The sequence below is a fragment of the Rhipicephalus sanguineus genome, chromosome 8 (assembly GCF_013339695.2).
Source record: "Rhipicephalus sanguineus isolate Rsan-2018 chromosome 8, BIME_Rsan_1.4, whole genome shotgun sequence".
NCBI lineage: Eukaryota > Metazoa > Arthropoda > Arachnida > Ixodida > Ixodidae > Rhipicephalus > Rhipicephalus sanguineus.
In genome coordinates this window covers 110,011,072-110,032,323 of record NC_051183.1, presented here as the reverse complement: position 1 = coordinate 110,032,323, position 21,252 = coordinate 110,011,072, and the positions used below count along the sequence as shown (strand labels likewise).

Here is a 21,252-nt window from a genome sequence, read left to right as displayed (position 1 = left end):
TTGATTGAGGAAACGTTGAAGAACAACGGCTGTAGGACCGAACCCTGCAACGTAATTCTGCTCGGTAGTGGGAAAGTGTAGCTGCGCAGGTTGTATATTCCCACTTTGGCCTTGCGGTGCATGAGAGAATTCCTGAATTCCTGACGTAGTGTATATCCGAGACCAGATGTTCCAGATTGCAGAGGGTAAAAACGTGACTGACGTCCAAAGCTCCCTTTATATCGATGGCTACAACTGAAGATTTGATTCTGGTGCCAGAGTGATCGATAAGGTCTTCCTTGGGTAGAAGATGTATTGCGTTGATACTTGTTGCCTGAATCCGAACATTGTGTTGGGAAAATATGCCCTGTCTTCGAGGTAGGGAGTAAGCCGGTTGTGTACCCTGTGCTCGAATAATTTCCCCACACACGATGTAAGGGATATGGGGCGTACGTTCTCGATGCTGATAGGCGTGTTAGGTTCGGGGATCATGGTGATCTCTGAGTGTTTCCAGGTAGCCGATATTTCTCCGTTCTCAACATTCATTGAAACACTGGAGGAGTGTTTCGGTGGCCTGCTGCGGAAGGTTCCGGAGATGCTTCTTGATAATGCTATCCTTGCCTGGGCTGGTGTTTCTGGTGAGTGTAGATAGTGCTGCGCAGGGTCTGCGTAATAGTTTTGTCAAGTTCAGGGTTTGGTTTGCGCCGCAGGCTCTGTCGTGTGCCGTGACTGTTATGGTAGGGTTTCCACACAGCTTCTCCTGAACCTCTCGTAGGAGGTTCTCCTCTGGTCCAGCGTAGTTTTGTACGAGCATGCAGAGCTTCTCGGCTGCTGCTGCGTCCTTCTACCACCAAAAATGTGCCACGTTTTCACAGTGCTTAAAGCTCCCTGTAGCACGCCACAGAATGCATGCCAGTTCTGTCGTCCTAACTTCTCTGTATATTCGTGCGCGTATTCGGTGAGCAGGGCGATCCTCTTCCTGACTTGCCTGTTTAGCTCTGTCTCTTCGATCTCCTAAGAGATCTGTGTTCCCTGAGATGGAGGAGGTGCGTGTAAACGGCTGGCGCTTCCTCATTCAGCTGGATTCTCTTGGTGTGACGTTGCGCCGTGTCGAGGACCTTCTTCATCCAGTCATCAACGTTCTCGATGGTGATGTCAATATTTATATCATCTCTGAATAATTTACACTCGGTTATTTATGCTGTGCCTGTTCTGGCGGGCTTCCGAGTGTGAGCTACGGTTAATTGGACGATGTGGTGGTCGCTCTTAGGGTTTCTGGGAGACGGCTCCACTCTGCCGAGCGCACGTTTAGCGTTGCCGTGAGATCTGGGTTTGGGTCTCTGGAGTCACTATTCTCTACTCTTGTTGTCTGGAGTGGATCGTTCCACACAGTTAGTCTGTACTGCTGAGCAGTGTCGTCTACTCGGGCGCCTTTCTTTGTGGTGGTAAGGTAGCCCCAAGCCGCGTGAGAGACGTTGAAGTCGCCCGTTATAAGGAATTTATGACTATCGGTGCGTTTCCTCAGTTCTCGCTCCAAGAGGTCGAAGTCTGGCAGTTGGTTTTTGGCGGGCTGTACACGCTCGCAACGATGACAGTCTTGTGCGATTTCCTGTCTGGTATTCGCAATGCCCACGAACTATAGGTGGCGCGCTATGCGATTCAAGCTGGCGCCCGGAGGAGGGTCAACCTGTCGAAAGAGAGGAAGCGCGCCGAGAGCGAACGCGGTTTACAGTTGTGGCTCTCTAGCGGGCTGTTATCCAACAAGAGCACGCGTCGGAGTATACGAGAGCGAGCGCCGCAGAGCCATCTAGTGGGCGCTCCGAGTACTAGCGGCTGCCTACGATGCAACAGCAGAGAAGCCTCGACCTTAAGGAGCTTCGCCCCTAAACGATCACCGCCGCAGACGATTGCTCCGAGCATGAGGGCGCGGAAAATTGTGCACGGTGCCGGTGCGCGGAGGCCTGCCTTCAGTTCTTCGCTCATGCCGGGAAGGAGTCCGCATATGACACGGCAGTATACGTCGTCCTGGTTTCTCGTGTTGCCTTTCATGGTGAAAAAAGTGCCTCCAAGTTGTATGCTGGTGATGCTTTCGAACTTTTTGGCGTCTTCCTATTCGGCCGTGTTTGCTGTAATCAGGTTTTCTAGTCGGTGCACTTGCACGAACAATTTCTCGCCGAAGTCTTGCTGAGAGAGGGCGCTGGCTCTCTGATTGCGTGCATGCGTTGTTGTTCCACTTTGCTAGCTCGAGGATTTCTTGTGTGCGTTATACGACGTTGCTAGTTGTCAAATGGTAGGGGCGGCATCACAGGCTTGCGACGTTGTGGTTGGGGTTGCTGCGGTGACGTTTGTTCCTTGCTTGGCTTTCCTTCTGGCATCGTGTTATCCACGGCGTCGTTCTTGCCTCTTCCCATCTCCCGTTATCCAAACGCTTTCATGTTCAATTGTTCAAGCGCTGCTTGCGTCATTCCTCCAGGTAACCTCTACGATCCGTATTTCGGTTGCGTCCATATGCATGGTGTTCATATCGTCCAGCTGGTCAACAGGCGTTTTGATTTCCTTTGCTGCTGATAAACTCATCTTGGCAGCCGGTGGTCACATGGCCAGGAGCCGGTGCAAAGCTCACAGGAGCGCTCGACCGTCGCAAGCACGCGCAGCGCTCTAACAGCACGCTTCCCGATGGGCTTGCGTTCGACGTTACGTTTAGCCAGGCGAGCATGTGGCTTCGCGAAAATCAGAAAATGGGACACTCATTTGGTGGTGAGTAGTGTCAGCCGATTCCGCTCATCTTGTCTCTTACGCCGATGCCAAAATGAAGTTGGTGTGAGCCGTGGTGCTAGTTAAGAAGCGGGAGCCCATGTGAAGCACGCGTGCACTCCACAGCCACCTAGCGTCGTTTTGGCATATTTATTAGAAGGAAATGTAAAAAAAAAATCAGAGTTTTGAACTTTTATCAACGACATCGATCACTTGTGTTTTTCATTGCACCCATGCCTCAGCTTCGACGAAATCGGTCGCTACGATATTGCCGCCGTCATTGACCTTGTACTGAATGTCACCGGCGCCAGCAGAGTGACCCTTCTCGCATATTCTCAAGGCGTGACTGCGAGCGTCGTACTGCTTTCTACGAGGTCGGAGTACAACGAGAAGGTACGTTGTCGGCAAGAGCGTCGTCGTGCCTTAAGGACCATATGTAATATAACCAGCTTGCGCAAAGCACAAAGTGAGGGAAGATGGCCAACATTAGCGATAAGCTTTCGACTGTTTAGGATTCTTCCCCGCCCGCACTTTCCTGCTTTTGGAATCGTCTGCATTTATTATTGCCAGTGCGAAGGCGATGTATGCCCGACTGAGAAAAAATGCTTGTACGCGTAACTGCTGAAATATTGTATGCAATGATTAGTGCTAACGATTATTTCGAATATGATGCTATTTAACAAAGTGAAATCTTTTAATATATTCATGTTCGCTTAATTTAAGCGCCTGTTATAGATATCTAAAAATTTGAAATATAATTGTATCGCGCTTTTTCTTGCAGGTTGACCTACTTTTAGCCTACGGTCCAGTGGCGAATATAACTTACATTGAATTTCCTTTTCCTGAGATCATAGCAGTCTTTGATCCACTGTCTGTAAGTGCTAGAATGATTGTGCACCTCTTACTCCTGTCATCTCACTCGATGACTGTTTACGAACTGATAAGAGGGATTGTGTTGAGGTTCATGTTGGTGAAGTATCGTACACTACAATTTATGCGAGCCATTCTTCGCACAGGAGGCTATTGCAGAAAGTCCGTTTCGCTGCGAGGGCTAGGCAGTCAATGTGATAATAACAAACTAGTATGTCATACGAAGTAAGGCTAGGAACTCACTCCTTCTGCGTGAGACTTGGCTAAGTCAAACAAAACGCTGGCGTAAGTAAACGCGACAGCTACAGCGAACGAAGCTACTTTCGCGTTGTCTATGGCTTCAACTCTGCGGTGTTAAAAGAACAAAATAGCGATAAGGCAATGCGGACAAAGCTAGGCTAATGGTTTCAAACACGCGGCCTGCCCCCCATATGACTGCCATCATCAAACATTTTTTTTAAATTTTGTTATTGAGTACGTTCATGAGCTACAAAAGTTTGACTGGCACAACGCACTTTTTTCGTGAGCCATCCTCTGAGATCATGACGAGTTATATTGCAGAATCGTTCAGATTTTACTCATTTTAGAGATCGGTATCGATGTGTTGGTGAAATCTGGGTGCCAAAATCTCCCTCAAAATTGACCTTTTTGAAATTTTGTAGAAACAGCAGCCACTCCTAATCTCCTCCCCCACCACCCCCGCTCCTAGCTTCTTTACAGTCCCGGCCCTTGCGGGACGAAATTTCGTGACGGCGGCCCGCTAGCTGAAGTGAGTTTGAGACCCCTGGTATAGGCCGTGGGCTGACTGCCTCGAAAGATACGGGTGCGCTGCCGCGAGCGAAGACGCCAGCCTGATTAAAGTGCGAATTTCTTCCTGGAGGTATGCAACCTCGCTTCCGGCACTCTTTCGTACGCCTTTCGCTCGACGGAGAAGGCCCGCACGTTTCACCTCTGCTAGAGCCGCCATCATCGGCAGCGCTCGCACGAGTTCACTCGCAGTTGAAAAAATACGACGCTGTGGGCGATGTCATTTATTTGACTTTATACTGAACATTACGGCGACGCCTAGGCCTACCGCAAAAAGCAAGAATAAACATCTGGAGTGCCCATATATTTGCTGCTACAATAAAAGCACTTGCCATCTGTAGGGCCCGAACCTACAACCTTTGGATAACGCATCGCATATTCCAAGAAATGAGATACGATGGCGGTCGTTTCCCCGTCAACTTTATTGGGTATTTCTGCGCGTATAATCCTGGGAGTGTTAGCTAGACCACTAGTAGCAATGACGGCGAATGCACGACACCCTGCTTCTGCCATCTGCAATCACGTAGCATGTGGTACGTGACGGCAGGTGGCATTTCCGACGCTTCTTTCATTGACGATGCTCTAATACGAAACCAACCCAGGTGGGAAGGTTGTCTGATTCCTAGGGGCTAAAAAAAGTCACAGCTTCGCCGCAAGGGTGAAGCAATGAATGCGATAGCAACACATTAGAATGCCACACGAAGAACTTCAGGCAGCTCGGACTTAATGACAGAGGGGCAAAAGAAGGAGTCAGAGGCACTGAATGAGTGAAAGGTTCAGCATGTGGTAGATTAATAAACGGTTTGTCATAGTTTCATGCTAAAGGCGTGAAAATGGCGTGAGGTTGATTGAGGAAAAAAAAGGTAACTGACACCTACTCACACTGAAGCAGCGTAATAAAACGTCACTTTAAACCAACGAGCAGTTTTCAGGATAAACATCCACTAGCGTTACTTCCCTTCAACGATGCCCTGGCGTACACACCCCGGTGAATATTAATAATATTATCTGGGGCTTAAAGTCCCAAAACTACGATATGATTATGAGAGACGCCGTAGTGGAGCGTTCCGGAAATTTCGACCACCTGGGGTTCCTTAACGTGCAACTAAATCTAAGTACACGGGCCTCAAACATTTTCGCTCCCACACCCCGATGAAATCGTTGAAGCGAAGGTAGTGCGTCGCATTTGAGAGTTTACGTGTAATTATCTAAATAATGCAAAAGCAGAACAGGTACTCTCGGTGCACAATAATACCAGTCAGAGACTTTTTATTGGGAAAACAGATTTTTGCCGCTACATTGACTATTGTGCCAAAACAATGACCAAACAATGGTAAACATTCAGTACTTTTAAATGGGTCTTTCTACCGCGTATTACAACTTTGTTGAAATTCGTCATCGGTATTCTTCAAATGGTCTTAGCGAACCATTTCGATTTCAGAGAATTTTTAAAAGGGAAACAAAGCATTGCGATCCATCGTCTTTATTTAGCATAGATTAACAATAAAATTAAATATTATGTCTATGATTCTCTCTGCCGTAATGTTGTCTTGCATTAAGAACAGGTGGACACTGAGAATGCTAATTGTATTTATGCTTGTTTTCGCTGTCCTGTGGTGACATCACTTTTTTCGCGCGGCAAAACTGATGTATCTGCTTGATTAAGCAGGCTATTGCTGTATTGATGCTACCACAAGAACAATACGCAATACCTGCAGGTTTATGTTATGACATCACGTATTTCTTCGCAGCTTCTTCTGGATCCTCTTGGAAACAGCGGTTACCTGTACATACCAGAGGCTCCCAGGGAGGTAACCGAGCTCGTTTGTGGCGTCCTGCAAGGACAACCATGCAGCCTCTTCTTCTTCGTTACACTTTTGAGCAGTCCTGAGGAGATGAACAAGGTACTGCTGCTCCGTTACGCGGGCACATTATATCTTGGTGGTTATCGTAGTCAACTGATAAAATGTACCCCCAGGGTCAACTGAAACGGAGAGAGAACATAATCGTTTGCAAAATCCATGAAGCGTCCTCGACAAAAGCGCGACATGTAATCACTGCGGAGCTGGCGTTGAAACGGCAGTAACTTCATGCAGAAGCTTTTTGATTAGCGAAGTAACTGTTAGGTATGCAGATCAGCAATGGCATTTGTGTAGCTTGGGGATCGTTCTTGCCTGAAGTAGTGCTACTAGCCCACAAAATATAGCTTTTAAAAGCGGGGCTGTTTAATGTGTTGTGAGACTTCTTTTGATCAATATATTTATTTTAAGATTTTGCAATCACTTGATGAAGAGTTTCTTTATTTTTCAGAAACTATACTACACTTCGACACTCGCGGTTTGGAAAATCATTTTTGGTCCTTTTCTTATGAATCGGTAACAGGAATGTGCGTGTACCCGTCCGTAATCTCTGCGTTTTAGCAAAACAACATTTTTGGAGCGTGTGTACTTCATTCTCGGGAACTATCAGGCGTAAGCAAGCGAAAATTCTCAGGTATTTGAATTAGCGATACTTATTTAACTGGAAGTATAAAAAATAGCCTCGGTGCGTCTGTATTTTTTAGTGTAAAAAAAAAAAACATTCGTAAGTGGCAACTTTGATATATCAACAAAGATAAAAAACATAAGAAATCTAATTTTTGTTGTACGCTAACAATTTTGGCTCCACTTGTGTGAATCGTTAGTAGCTACATTTGTGCAATATTGCAATGATATGCAGACAGCAGATCTTAACAAAAATACGTGTGTAAAAACTAGAAAAAAACTAAACTAAAAAAACACTAAACACAATTTCAAACTAATTTTAGGCTGCAATGTGACCTGCGTCTACCTTTAAACTACCTTGCAAATTTTATAGCCGTAGCTTTTATTACTACTGCTGTAAAGGCAAATTTTGAAATTCACTATCAAAGTCTCGCTTCGCCTTAAGCGAAGCATTGCTCCGTGAGGCGTGAACAGAAATGATCACCTTCATGAAAAGGCACGCCTTCTCTTCGTCCTCTTCTTCATTCTCTACAGCGCTCCCAGAAACCGTGCGCCGATTTGACCAACGTGGGATGCAAAAACTCTGATGGGCGAGAGATTAATTACACAGAGAGAGAGACTAAGAGATAGAAAGAGAAACAGGGAAATTCTTGGCGAAAAAAGTTTCTTGGAGAGGCGCGATTCGTACCCGTGTACCCGCGATCAGAAAGCGAGCGTCCTAACCTCTGGGCTACCCAGCCACGCTAGCAGCGCATAGCGTAGCCTTGCACAGTGTTCGGCACGAGATTGTAATCTAGGTGGTAGCATTGTCGCTGCGGCAGTGTGCATAGGCGGTCCGTGGCGCGTATACAAATGCACACAGTGGCGCTTCGTTGTGTGCGGTTCTTATTCAGTTCTGCATGAAATGTGGGACAGTTGGTTAGTTTAGTCTGGAAATCTACGTGACTGACAGAGCTTTAGCGATTGAGGCAATTGCCGACGAATAAAATGCGTTGAATATGTACGCTCCTTTTTGCCGAATCCGTGCACGAAGCCCATCCAACGTCAATATTACTATTAAGAGAACGGCAATCTGCCACCGGAAGGGTTGCTTGACCTGGATGGCAGTCTGCGCTTTCTTATTATATGCTGTATTTCTGTTTTTCTATTCGTACGTGACTACTTTGTGTTCCGCTTACTACGCACTGCTTTAACGTGACTGAACTACTTAAGTATTGACTTCTTGCTCATACAGATACAAAAAAATGAAAGCCCTCATACCTGTGCGATGAGCTGAGTATCCCTGCGCGCACGAATATGCTTACGCATTTTATTTTCTTATTCAGTTCTGCATGAAATATGGGACAGTTGATTAGTTTAGTCAGGAAATTTACGTGGCTGACAGAGCTTTAGCGCTACGGAGGTGTTTAACACGTAGGCGCTTGTTCTTGCTCCAGTAACAGTGAAAAAAGTAGATAACAGTTCAGCACAGAGCTTTCATCGATTGATTACGTGCTTGACAGTGACGCAACATAGTCCGGTTATTTTATGGGAGGAGCATTTTTTTTCAAATGAGTAATGACCGCTGCCTTCGATCACTCTATAACAACATCACACAAACGATGAAGATAATGTAAAAACAGATTAGGTTTCGCAAAAATTACATGAAGTAAATGTAAGGCGTCTGGATTAATTTTAAAAATCTGGGTTCCTTAAAGCGTTCTTAAACCTAAGCACACGGGTGTTTCTGCCTAAATTTTGCCCCGAGTTCAAATTGCGCACAACGCCGTTTTATGACTTCCATGTCATTACGTGTTCTGCATTTTTAGAGGACAGTTTAGGTAGCAAAGTGTCAGACTTGATAGAAATATTCCTATGTTGTGGGACCACGGCCTTTTAAACACAACCAAAGCTCATCGCGTAACCAACAAACTACACTAGCGCAATTATGCGCTTAAGAACAACGCGAAAGTGCATGGCGTAGAGCCTCCTTTTTGTTTACCACCGAGTCGCTAAAACGCTGCATTCACACTGCTTAATAGTATATTGGGACGATGCCAAGGGCACCTTACAATGTGCTTGACGTAGAAAGCGGCACGGACACTAAATAAAGTAATTCTGGCGAACGGAGGGTACGACGACAATACACAGCACTCTCGAAAGTCGCACTCACTGATCTTATTACAGTGCATATGCCGTCGAGCAGGACCAAAGGCTTCTGTACATCTTGTTATGCATGCGTAAAGCAGTTAAACGTGCGCTATGTGGCGAAGCTTATTCGAACCCTGAAGTGGGTCGTCCTCTCCGGCCCCTTCTAGTGGGTTGCCCTCTTCGGACAGAGCGCAGCTCGCGCAGAGTCGGCCCCGCCTTGACTGTCGCTGTCGTTCATCTTCGCCGAGTGTCCGCCAATAAACATCTTTATAATTTGGTTTAGAGTGCTGTGCCCTTCAAACAACTACGGTCAGCATTCGATGCCCTTGGAGCTGCGATCCCGTGCCGTGCCCTCTACCATGACTCAAGATGCCGCCCAGCAAACGCCTCCCCCTGCACCGACATCTTGTCCCGGTGTCCCCCGTATCCGCGACCCTCCTGTTTTCACCGGCGCAGATGGCACCGACGTCGAGGACTGGCTCGCGATTTACGAGCGTGTCAGCGTACCCAATAAATGGGACGAGGCCGGAAAACTAAGCAACCTGGTTTTCTACCTCGCGGGTGTCGCAAGCCTATGGTACAACAACCACGCTTCCGATTTCACTACGTGGTCCGCTTTCAAGACCGCCATCGTCGACGTGTTTGGCCGCCCTGCCGTTCGTAAGCTGCAAGCTGAACAGCGTTTGCGTGAACGAGCCCAGCAGTCCGGCGAGTCTTTCACGAGTTACATTGAAGACGTCCTGGACTTGTGCAAGAAAGCCAATGCGACCATGCCTGAGTCTGACAAGATCCGGAACGTCATGAAAGGCATCGACGACGATGCCTTCACCATGTTGCTCGCGAAAAACCCTAGCACTGTGGCTGAGGTCATCACACTGTGCCAAAGCTATGAGGAGCTGCGCCGGCAGCGGCTGATGACGCGTCGACCTCCATCACGCGACGCCGACCTCGCAGGCATGTCGGTCATTTCGGACCACTCCGTCTTGCTCGCCGAAATCAAGTCCTTCGTGCGCGAGGAGATTGCCCGCCAGTTCTCTCTACTGGCCTTCGCTCACCCGCAGCCTGTTGAACAGCCGTCGAGCACACTGCTGCCTCCCCTACGCCGGGCTATTGAGCAGGCAATCGCAGAGGTCATGCCGGAATACCACCAGCCCCCTCGGGCGACTGTGCCGCTCAGTTACGCGCAAGTTGTCGCCAGGCCGCCTCCAGCGATTCCTGTGGTTCCCCCACATACTTACGCCGGAGCCGTCGCAAGGCCTTCGAAGAGAGTGTGCCGGCTGCGTACGCCGACGTCGTCCATACGCCACGACTGCAGCCCACCATGCAGTCATATCAGCAGCCACCCCGTCCCTCGCGTCCTACGACATGGATGGCACCTAGCCCGGCAAGCCGATGGCGCACTTCCTACAACCGCCCCATCTGCTTTGCGTGCGGTTGCGCCGGTCACGTCGCCCGCTATTGCAATCGCATGCAGGCGCCTCGATTCGGATCGACCGTCACCAGCCAGTCCAGCCGCCCATACTACGAGTCGCCGCCGCCTATGTCACCGACGTCACGCCCGTCTCCATCTAACCGCCGTTCGCCGTCCCCAAGACGCCGCTCACTGTCACCGATGCGGCCCCGTCCGGTCGCGCGCGACCAGGAAAACTAGTCATCGCAGTCCAAGAGGCAAGGGCTGCGACGCTATCGAACTGCGAAAGCCCTCAGCAAAGCCCATCGAACGTAGTAGACGTGTTTGTAGATGGCGTGCGCACATTAGCCCTTGTGGATACTGGAGCTGCCGTATCCGTTATGGACGCTAAATTTAGCCGACTACTACGAAAAGTGACGACGCCGCTTTCCGGGCTCTCCCTCCGTACAGCCAGCGCCCAAAGTATTCACCCGACAGCGGTGTGTACAGCCCGTGTCATCATTCAGGACGCTCTGTACGCCGTCGAATTCATCATCATTTCTTCATGCTCTCACGACGTCATCCTGGGTTGGGATTTTCTAGCTCGCCACGATGCCGTAATTCGTTGCGCACCAGCCGAAATAGATCTCTCACCATTCTCCAATTTGACGCCGGCGAATAGTCCATCGGCTGCGACCAAGGTACTCGTCAAAGACGACACAACAGTTCCTGCAAACTCGTCAACGGCTGTCCCCGTCTATTGCACCGGTCTCTCCGACACCGTTGCACTCCTTTCTCCCTCTGACCGCGTTTTCACCAGGAAAGGTTTGCTGGTGCCATTTGCGACCGTGCAAGTCACTCAGGGCGACACCGATATTTTCGTTACGAACCCATCCCCGTACGTTGTTACGTTGGTGCGAGGGGAATGTCTCGGCAGAGCGGAAGCCCTCGAAGACGCACAAGTTATGGACGCACCGGGTGACACGCACTGTGCCAGCTCCCGTACGCTCAGTGCTGTTACCACATCCGACTCGTCACCCGCTGACGTGTTTGCTTCCTCCATTGCTGACAACCTTACGTCGGTCCAACGTTCCCAGCTTCTGTGCCTGTTGGAAGAATTTCGTTCTTCGTTCGATGTCGCGCAAACTTCTCTCGGCCGCACGTCTGCTGTCACGCATTGCATCGACACTGGCGCCCAACCACCACTGCGGCAACGTCCCTATCGCGTATCTCCTGCAGAGCGTCGTGTAATTAACGAGCAAGTCGAAGACATGCTTCGCCGCGATGTTATTCGACTCTCAAACAGCCCATGGGCGTCTCCTGTCGTTCTCGTTGCGAAGAAGGACGGCTCTGTGCGGTTCTGCGTGCACTACCGACGACTCAATAAGATCACCCGTAAAGACGTTTATCCCCTCCCTCGAATAGACGACGCCATTGATAGCCTGCAAGGAGCAGAATTCTTTTCATCGCTCGATTTGCGCTCAGGGTACTGGCAAGTCCCCATGGCTGATGACGCTCGACCGAAGACAGCGTTTGTCACACCCGACGGCTTGTACGAATTCAACGTCATGCCGTTTGGGCTGTGTAATGCGCCCGCGACCTTTGAGCGCATGATGGACACCGTTCTGCGCAACTTGAAATGGCACACGTGCCTGTGCTACCTCGACGACGTCGTCGTTTTCGCCCCGGACTTCTCCACGCATCTTCAACGCCTGCGACTTGTTTTGACGCGTTTGAGCGACGCCGGGCTACAACTGAACATAAAGAAGTGCCGATTTGCAGCACGGAAGCTGACAATACTAGGCTACGTCGTATCCAAGGACGGAATTCTCCCCGATCCAGCCAAGCTTCGGGCCGTGACAGAGTTCCCCAAACCTACGTCCGTCAAAGAACTGCGCAGTTTCGTAGGACTATGCTCCTACTTTCGGCGCTTCATACGAAACTTCGCGACCATTATATCGCCGCTGACGAAGCTCCTTGGCAGCAACGGGCCCCTCAATACGTGGTCGTCAGAGTGCGACGCCGCTTTCGCGAAGCTCCGTCGTTTGTTGACGTCTCCTCCGATACTACGCCACTACGACCCTGCGGCCCCTACAGAGGTACACACGGACGCCAGCGGTGTGGGCCTCGGCGCTGTCCTTGCACAGCGCAAACCTGGGTTTCCGGAATATGTCGTGGCATATGCAAGTCGCACGCTTACTAAAGCCGAGACCAATTACACCGACACGGAGAAAGAATGCCTGGCAATCATCTGGGCCCTTACGAAGTTCCGACCTTATTTGTATGGTCGCCCATTTGATGTCGTCACCGACCATCATGCGCTGTGCTGGTTGTCGTCATTGAAAGATCCCTCAGGCCATCTCGCCCGTTGGGCACTTCGCCTGCAAGACTACGACATCCGCGTACTGTACCGCAACGGACGCCAGCATGCTGAGGCCGACGCCCTGTCGTGCTCTCCCTTGCCTGACGACAGTGCCCACAGCTCAGTGTCTCCCCTTGCCGTTTCTTCCATCGATATTCACACCATCGCTACCGAACAGCGCAAGGATCGCTGGATTGCCTCACTGATAGACTTGCTGACTGATCCGTCAGCAACACCACCCACTCGCGCGTTGCGTCGTCAAGTCCACCATTTCGCCGTTCGCGACGACCTCCTCCACCGACGCAACTACAGCGGCGACGGCCGCCAATGGCTACTAGTAATACCCCGAAGTCTGCGTTCTGACATATGCGAGTCGTTCCACTCTGATCCGCAGTGTGCGCATTCTGGGGTATCGAAAACTTACCACAGCATCCGCCAACGGTACTTTTGGCGAGGGATGTACCGCTACGTGCAGAAGTTCGTTCGCTCCTGCATCGATTGTCAGCGCCGCAAGACTTCAACGCACCTGTCGCCGACAGGTCTGCAACCTCTACCTTGCCCTGACCGGCCGTTTGGGCGTGTTGGCATCGATTTGTATGGGCCACTTCCTCTGACATCCGCTGGTAACCGCTGGGCCATCGTCGCTGTAGACCACCTCACGCGATACGCCGAAACTGCCGCCCTCCCAGCGGCTACAGCGCGCGATGTGGCCTCCTTCCTGCTCCACCGATTCATGCTACGTCACGGTCCACCTCAGGAGCTGCTCAGTGATCGAGGCCGTGTCTTCTTGTCAGAAGTCGTCGAAGCCATTCTAAAGGAGTGCAACGTTGTTCACCGCAAAACTACTGCTTACCACCCGCAGACGAATGGCCTCACCGAACGCTTTAACCGTACGCTCGGCGACGTGCTCTCCATGTACGTCGCCGCCGATCACACCAATTGGGATGCCATTCTGCCCTTCGTAACCTACGCCTACAATACCGCCGCTCAGAGCACCACTAGTTTTTCTCCCTTTTTCTTATTGTATGGCAGGCACCCCTCGCACACAATCGATACAATCCTTCCATGCAAGCCGGATCGGTCTGAGTGTGCGCCGATTTCTGCTACCGCCCGACTTGTTGAAGAGTGTCGCGAACTTGCCAAGACCTTCACTACGCATGACCAAGAGCGACAGAGGAGCATTAGCGGTGACAGAATCACTTCTGAGCCGACGTTCCTCCCTGGAGCGCTCGTATGGCTCTCGATCCCTACCACTGCACCTGGCCTCTCTTCAAAACTACTGCCCAAATACGAAGGCCCCTATCGTGTCGTTGAACGCACATCCCCTGTAAACTACCTGATCGAACCTACCGATCCATCCTCGGACATGCGCCGTCGAGGGCGCGACATTGTAAACGTGGAGCGCCTCAAGGCGTACCATGACCCGCTCATTGTGACAAGTTGTTAGGTCGCCAGGCGGCTCCCTTTTCGCACCTGGAGTAATTGTGGCGAAGCTTATTCGAACCCTGAAGTGGGTCGTCCTCTCCGGCCCCTTCTAGTGGGTTGCCCTCTTCGGACAGAGCGCAGCTCGCGCAGAGTCGGCCCCGCCTTGACTGTCGCTGTCGTTCATCTTCGCCGAGTGTCCGCCAATAAACATCTTTATAGCTAACATAAGGAAACAAAGCGCCATTTGAGGACGTGCATGACGTACGTGCACATGCAAACACGAGGTGGCTAGCAGGCGAGAAAAGGAGCTATCCACACTAGGTGCGCTTCGGCAAGTAGCCACCAGGTGGCGACTCCGCTCAGCATAAGCCATAATGGGGAAAAAAAAAATAAGGACATTCTGCCGTAAAGGGCACAGAACGAAGCTGAAAACTTAAGGTTTTTTTTTTGTCTTCTGGAGTAAAATAGTTTTAATTGAAGTAAAGACACTAGGCCAACGCTAAAAAAAAAGAAAAAGAGAGTAAAGGTTTTCTTTTTTTTTTTTTCGAGCCTGGTGGCACACTTGTCACCGCCCCGTTATAAAGGGGACGCTCATAGCATCCATCCATCCATCCATCCAGCCAGGAGGTGGGAGAGGGAAGTGAGGTTGAGGAGGAAAAATGAGAGAGGGCCAAGGAGAAAAAGGAGGAGGGGAGAGCACCACATATAAAGACTGAGAAAGAGGTAACTAGAGAGAGAGAAATAATTAGAGAAAAGGGAGAAAGAAATAGAGAAAGAAAGCGAAATAGAGAAAGAAACAGGAAGCAAGTGAGATACAGAAAGAGAGAGAAGAAGGAAGAGAAAGATAGAAACAGCGAAAAGGAGAAAGCAATAGATAAAGATAGAGACAAATAAAGACAAAAATAGATATAAAAAAGATAAGAGAAAAAGAAAGAGAGAGAGAGGAAGAAAGAAAGACAAAACTAGGAGAAATAAAGAAGGCGGCCAACTCTGAAATTTCTTCAGGCTTGGCACGACTAGTGCAAAGCTGCATTAACTTTTCGTTTCAAGGTATTCAGCGTTCGAGGTAGTTTACACTTGGTTTAACGAAGTCATGACTCCGCTCGTATCATTTCGTCAGATCGGGATCGGGAAAATCGAGAAAGAGGTTTTTCAGTATTCGGAAGCCTAAAATTATAATGTACCGAGGCCCATTAGCTATCGTGGCATTGTATTTGCCGCCAACGCATGCTTGAGCGAGTGAAAGGTCCGCGAAGGTGGCTCGCACGAGGAACCTCCCATGTCCGGGCGATGCAAGCAGGGTAGATGGTCTCGTGATGCTATGACAGGCTTCAAGTATTCGAGGACGGCGAAACGAATGCACTGATTTTGCGAGCAGGCCGATCACGAAAGCTGGAAAGACATTATCAGTGAGTGCAATCGGCCACGCAAGCATGGAATAAGGAAAGAAAGCATTGCAGTGCTCGCGTATCATTGCGGAAAAATACACCACCGCCGCCCATGGCGCCATCTCAGGAAGCTACCGACTTTTGAGTCCATTGTTCCGTGCATGAGCGCCATGTGCGCCCTCGTAAAAATAAATATATGGTCACGACTAGGGTGGCTAGTCTCAATATCGTTAGAGCGCATGCTCCATGAAAAAGGTGCCTTTGTCAGAAGTAAAAATGATATGACTACTTCCTACCCATTTCGGGAAAAACAGTTTACTCGAATTTGGTGCCAAGTTAGCTGAGTTAATTCCAGGAGATGAAAACATTGAGTGCAATGGTGCACTTGCCCGGGAATGGAAAATTCTTCATTGGACCGGGAATTCCGTAAAATCGGGTTTCGATGGATCGTATTATAACTCTGCTTGTAATGCGTGCTGCACATCGGGGCTGCGGCGATGTCATGAAAAGCTTGCATGTTCCCTTAGACGCGTAGAAGACAAATGTAATACGGTCGTAATACGGCCGGTTCGACTGGATGGTGGCAGGCGACACGTCTCTAGGCGGCTGCACGCGATTGCAATAGCGCGCCACGTGGCCGGCGTAACCGCATGCGAAGCATATGGGGCGGTTGTCAGGTGTGCGCCATCGGTTCGCTGGGGCAGGGCCGCCCATGGTGCAGGACGGGATTGACGGGGCGGCAACTGATAGGACTGCATGGTGGGCTGCAGTCGTGGCCTGTGCGTGACGTCGGCGTAGGCTACCGGTACATCAGCTTCGAAAGGGTGAGGTCGAGTGGAGGCTTCGGCGTAAATGTGTGGGGCAGCCGTAGCGATTGATGGGGGCGGTCTTGCGACAACTTGGGCGTAACTCAAAGGTGCAGGAGCCGGATGGTGCTGGTGGTACTCGGGCATGACCTCCGCGATTTCATGCTCAATTGCTCGACGGAGGGGAGGCAGAAGGGTGGTCGACTGCTGTTGAGCGTACCGAGGGCGAGCAAAGTCCAACAGAGAGAACTGGCGCGCGATTTCCTCGCGCACGAAGGTCTTGATCTCTGCGAGCAACGCGGAGTAGTCGGGTATGGTCGACAAGCCAGCAAGCTCGGCGTCGCGTGATGGAGAGTGACGGGTCATCGATCGCTGCCGGCGCAGCTCTTCATAGCTTTGGCAGAGCGTGATGACCTCTGCCACTGTGCTGGGGTTCTTGGCGAGCAGCATGGTGAAGGCGTCGTCGTCGATGCCTTTCATGATGTGCCTGATCTTGTCAGAATCGGACATGGTGGCGTCGGCTTTCTTACAGAAGTCTAAGACGTCTTCAATGTAACTGGTGAATGACTCACCGGTCTGCTGAGCGCGTTCACGTAAGCGCTGTTCGGCCTGGAGCTTACGAACGGCAGGTCGGCCGAACACGTTGATAATGGCGGTCTTGAAGTCGGACCACGTCGTAAAATCGGATGCGTGGTTGTTGTACCACAGGCCCGCCACACCCGCGACGCAGAAAACCAGGTTAGTCAATTTTCCGGCCTCGTCCCATTTATTGGGGACACTCACACGCTCGTAAATGGCGAGCCAGTCCTCCACGTTCGTACCATCGGCGCCAGTGAAGACTGGAGGGTCGCGAATACGAGGGACACCGGGACATGTCGGTGCGGGCGGGGTCGTTTGCTGGGAGGCGTCTTGAGACATGGTAGGCGGCAAGGTACGGGATCGAAGAGCCAGGGGCATCGAACGAGGGCCGAAGTTGTTGTGAAGGCTCAGCACTCCCCACCAAATTATAAAGAGGTTTATTAGCGGCGACAATACTCAACAGCGACAGTCGAGGCGGGGCCGACTCTCAGCGCGAGTTGCGTTCTCTTCTAAAAGAGCCGAAGAGGGCGACCCACTAGGAGGTGTTCGAGAGGACGACCCATTACCAAGTTCGAGCGCTTCGCTACAGTTGTAACGAAAGCCATTATTTGGCAAAATGGCTGTTGTTCTAGGTCCCTATAAATGTTTTCTTTCTTTCAGACGAGATTGCCTGTAGCGCTGTCGCATTATCCTATCGGAACATCGTATCAAAATCTACGACACTTCGTGCAGGTAAGAAACAAAGCCAACTGTACAATACCCCCATCGTATACGATATTTTGCTGTATATGTAGTTCTTGCCACTGCACCATTGAAGAACCTAGGGGTGGTGGGTAGTTTGGTTCTGACCACGCCGACCTTTTGAAGTATTGCACGCGTGTACACACACACACACACACACACACACACACACACACACACACACACACACACACACACACACACACACACACACACACACACACACACACACACACACACACACACACACACACACGCACGCACGCACGCACGCACGCACGCACGCACACACACTCGCACACACACGCGCGCGCACACACGCACACACGCGCGCACACACACGCGCACACACACACACACACACACACAGCCCATATACATACACGCACGAACTGATATAAAATGTGGTTAAACACCTTTCCTGAAAAAAATGTGGCTACGCCCCTGCACACAGCAGATTCTTTCTAACAAAGCAATTTTATGTCATAGACTTATAGAGGACTGGTAAGGACCTTATAGCATACATGTATGAACTATTCACAATTGTTGTAGTTTTGCCACAGTTAATAAATCTCAGCTCAATCAGTAATGGTGCATTTGAAGTACCATGTTGTGCAGCACGCGGACTTACAAAAACAGCCGCAAAAGGACCGCAGAAAATGCGAACTGGATCAAACTGAGAGGCAATGTGGTCAAAAAGGCAGTGGATCTACGTAGTTGATGTTCATGCAACGAGGAAGTGAGTGAGTGAAACAACCTTATTCCCTCCACAATAGACGCGAGTAAACCCACTCGGGGACCATCAGGTAAAACCTGACGGCCCTCGCGCGGGCCCTCTGGACGGCCAGGATTTGAGAGGTCTGGTCCCGGGCCTTAATGAGTCTCTTCATTTCCTTTCGGGTGAAAGGGGGACCGGCAGGAGCGAAGCCCCACAGGACATGCTCGAAATACGTATAACCACCGCACAGGGGGCAAATAAAGAAATTCATGCTCGCAGGAAACACGTAGACGAACGGGAAGTGCATACATATGTATGAGTTTCCCGTTCGTCTAAGTTCTCATATGACACATATGCCTCGTATCCAATAAACTCGTATGACCAAATATGAATCATAACTGTTCTCGTATCATCATACGAGATTATTTGATATGTGCCATGTATACGTGTCGTATGAGATTTTTCGGCAGGGATATGCCACAGCTAAACTTTTTTGTGAGAAATACAGACGTGATAAAGTATCATGTAAGTCCGTTCTATAGGAAAGCAACAGGTCACCATGTCAAGGGAAGTACTGACAAGGGAACGTGTCTTTTTCCAGTTGATTGTGACTCTGTGCCACCGGCTAAGAGTCGGTCCTGTCGCTCGACGTGTGCCACGCCGGGTACCACAGGAATTTTCGCAACTCTTGCCGGACGTTTAGATAGGATCGCACGTACCGCGTGGGTAGTTAATTATCGAACATACCAGAGCACATCTATGTTTCCTACGGTCACGAAACTGCCGCGTCAGATTCATATGGAACCCCCCCCCCTCCCGAGAGGCGCAGCTGCGCATGAGAGGGCATGCGAACGCTGGTATCGCTGTGGTTGTGTGCGCGACAGGCTTCTAAACTTCCCAGGTGGTCGCTTTACTTTCACACAGTTTTTCTTAACACACAACATGCGAAAATGAGTGCCTGAGTGCGTCGCAAGTTATGAGATGAGCACCCAGGCGAAAGGAGTAGCCGTTCAAAGCATGCAGCTTGCGGTGGTTTCAGCCTAAACGGCAGAAACATTCTGGAACCGAAGCGCCATAATCATCATACGAATATGATGCGTGGTGGACTGGGAGACTCCAGATTCGTTTTTGATACACGGCCATTTCGGTCGTTTTTTTTCCACCCCTAGCGAAATGCGGCCACCGTGGCCTGGTGAGCGTCATTAGACTCGACGCAATGATAAGTTTAACTTTTTGATGTTTGCTTAACTTTATTCTGCGCAATCGCAACAATAGCCTAGTGGTGCCACTGGTAAAAATCGGAAAATATCTAGGATGCTGCACCCATATTCACCCGCTAGAAATCGCGATTTATTAGGGCTAAGTGCCTCATATGCCTCATGTCCGAGGCAACACATACATGTTCACATACATGTGCACATCGATTAAAAATTGCAATCATCATAGTCGAGCAGCGGCTTGGCCCACATTAATGTTTCGCGCTGCTCATCTTTTACTCGGTAAACCAAACGCATCTCTTAGTTCTATTGTAAACGGAACCTCTTGCTAACGCGCTAAACGTGTTCGGCATCGTCCGCCGACACCGACACTTCAGCCATCCAATAAAATAACGCGTTAGATGCACTGAAAGCGCCACAACAATCAGCTGGTGTCGAAACCAGACTTGTAATCGTTACAGAAGGTAAGTGACCGAATATAATTACAATTACTTCGTTTAAAATGTAATTGATTACAGTTGTCAATTAGAACCCACAAAAACAACTGAGCAATTACAGAAATGTAATCGATTGCTTTTGCGTTACTTTCCTTAAAAATATTATTGCCGTAACACAAAAACACAAGCTAACTTGAACCATAACGAATCACTGTGGCTTGCACGGTAGAGAAAGAGCTGGAGGCTTGCGTGAAGATTGAGAGGCTTACTCTGGCTTCTGTGATATAGTGTTGCACGTTCTTAACCCTTATCAACTCGCCTAGCTATCAGTGCTACTGCTAACTTTCAAAAGGATTTATTTTTAGAAGTGGTCATCACTGATTCATCAGCGGTTCTTTGGTGAGAGGTCAGCTGCTAAACCGAACATTATCTCAATGCATGCGATGTAGGGAAGGGCGGCATTATAACTGAGGAACACCATGCGCACCAGCTCGTCGTTTCGCAGTGGTTCGATGGTAGTGACGCAAGCAGTGTCGCTTTCAACAGTTGTTGCAGGTGATATTGATTATACATAAGCTTACGTGTCGTTCTATCCTTTGCAGATCAACAGGGCAAAGAACTTTCTCATGTTTGATTATGGTGTGGCGAAGAATAAAAAGAGATACGGACAGGTAAAGAATATTTCTTCTGATACCCGAATGATATGTAATATAGATACACCTACACAGATTTTCACACGCAGGCTAAGGGGTAATCAGGGTGAATATATATATATATATATATATATATATATATATATATATATATATATATATATATATGGCCCAATGGGGACTTACCGTTCTAAAATTTAAGCACTATTGCTGTCTCTGAAGTTGTATACAGCAGTGTCACTAAAATAAGTGGCAAGCACTTCTATGACTTGCAATATTTGCTGCGAGAAGGCCCCGGCTGAAATCCTGCGCTGACGTGCCATTCAGTGAAGGTGAGGCAAACAGAACATTAGTACCAACCTGTCGTTGTTCAGTTGAATTTTTTTTTCTCTCTTAAAACAAAGACTAATCTTTTCAAACTTTCTTTGTGCTATACCAACAATGCATACTTCATAACAACGCATCGCATAAGTCACATTTTGATTTCGAACGCTACAATGCGAAAATAAAGCC

General features: G+C 49.5%; 1 protein-coding gene across 1 annotated transcript in view; it reads left to right on the top strand.

Moving 5' to 3' along the window:
- LOC119403430 (lipase member M) overlaps window positions 1-19,628 on the top strand; it is a 38,041-nt gene extending 18,413 nt beyond the window's left edge. The window contains exons 5-9 of the mRNA XM_049418326.1: window positions 2,976-3,126; window positions 3,515-3,607; window positions 6,162-6,314; window positions 17,634-17,705; window positions 19,602-19,628. Coding sequence (XP_049274283.1) covers window positions 2,976-3,126; window positions 3,515-3,607; window positions 6,162-6,314; window positions 17,634-17,705; window positions 19,602-19,628 — 496 coding nt within the window. The remainder of the gene's footprint in view (window positions 1-2,975; window positions 3,127-3,514; window positions 3,608-6,161; window positions 6,315-17,633; window positions 17,706-19,601) is intronic.
- Window positions 19,629-21,252: the final 1,624 nt, after the last annotated feature.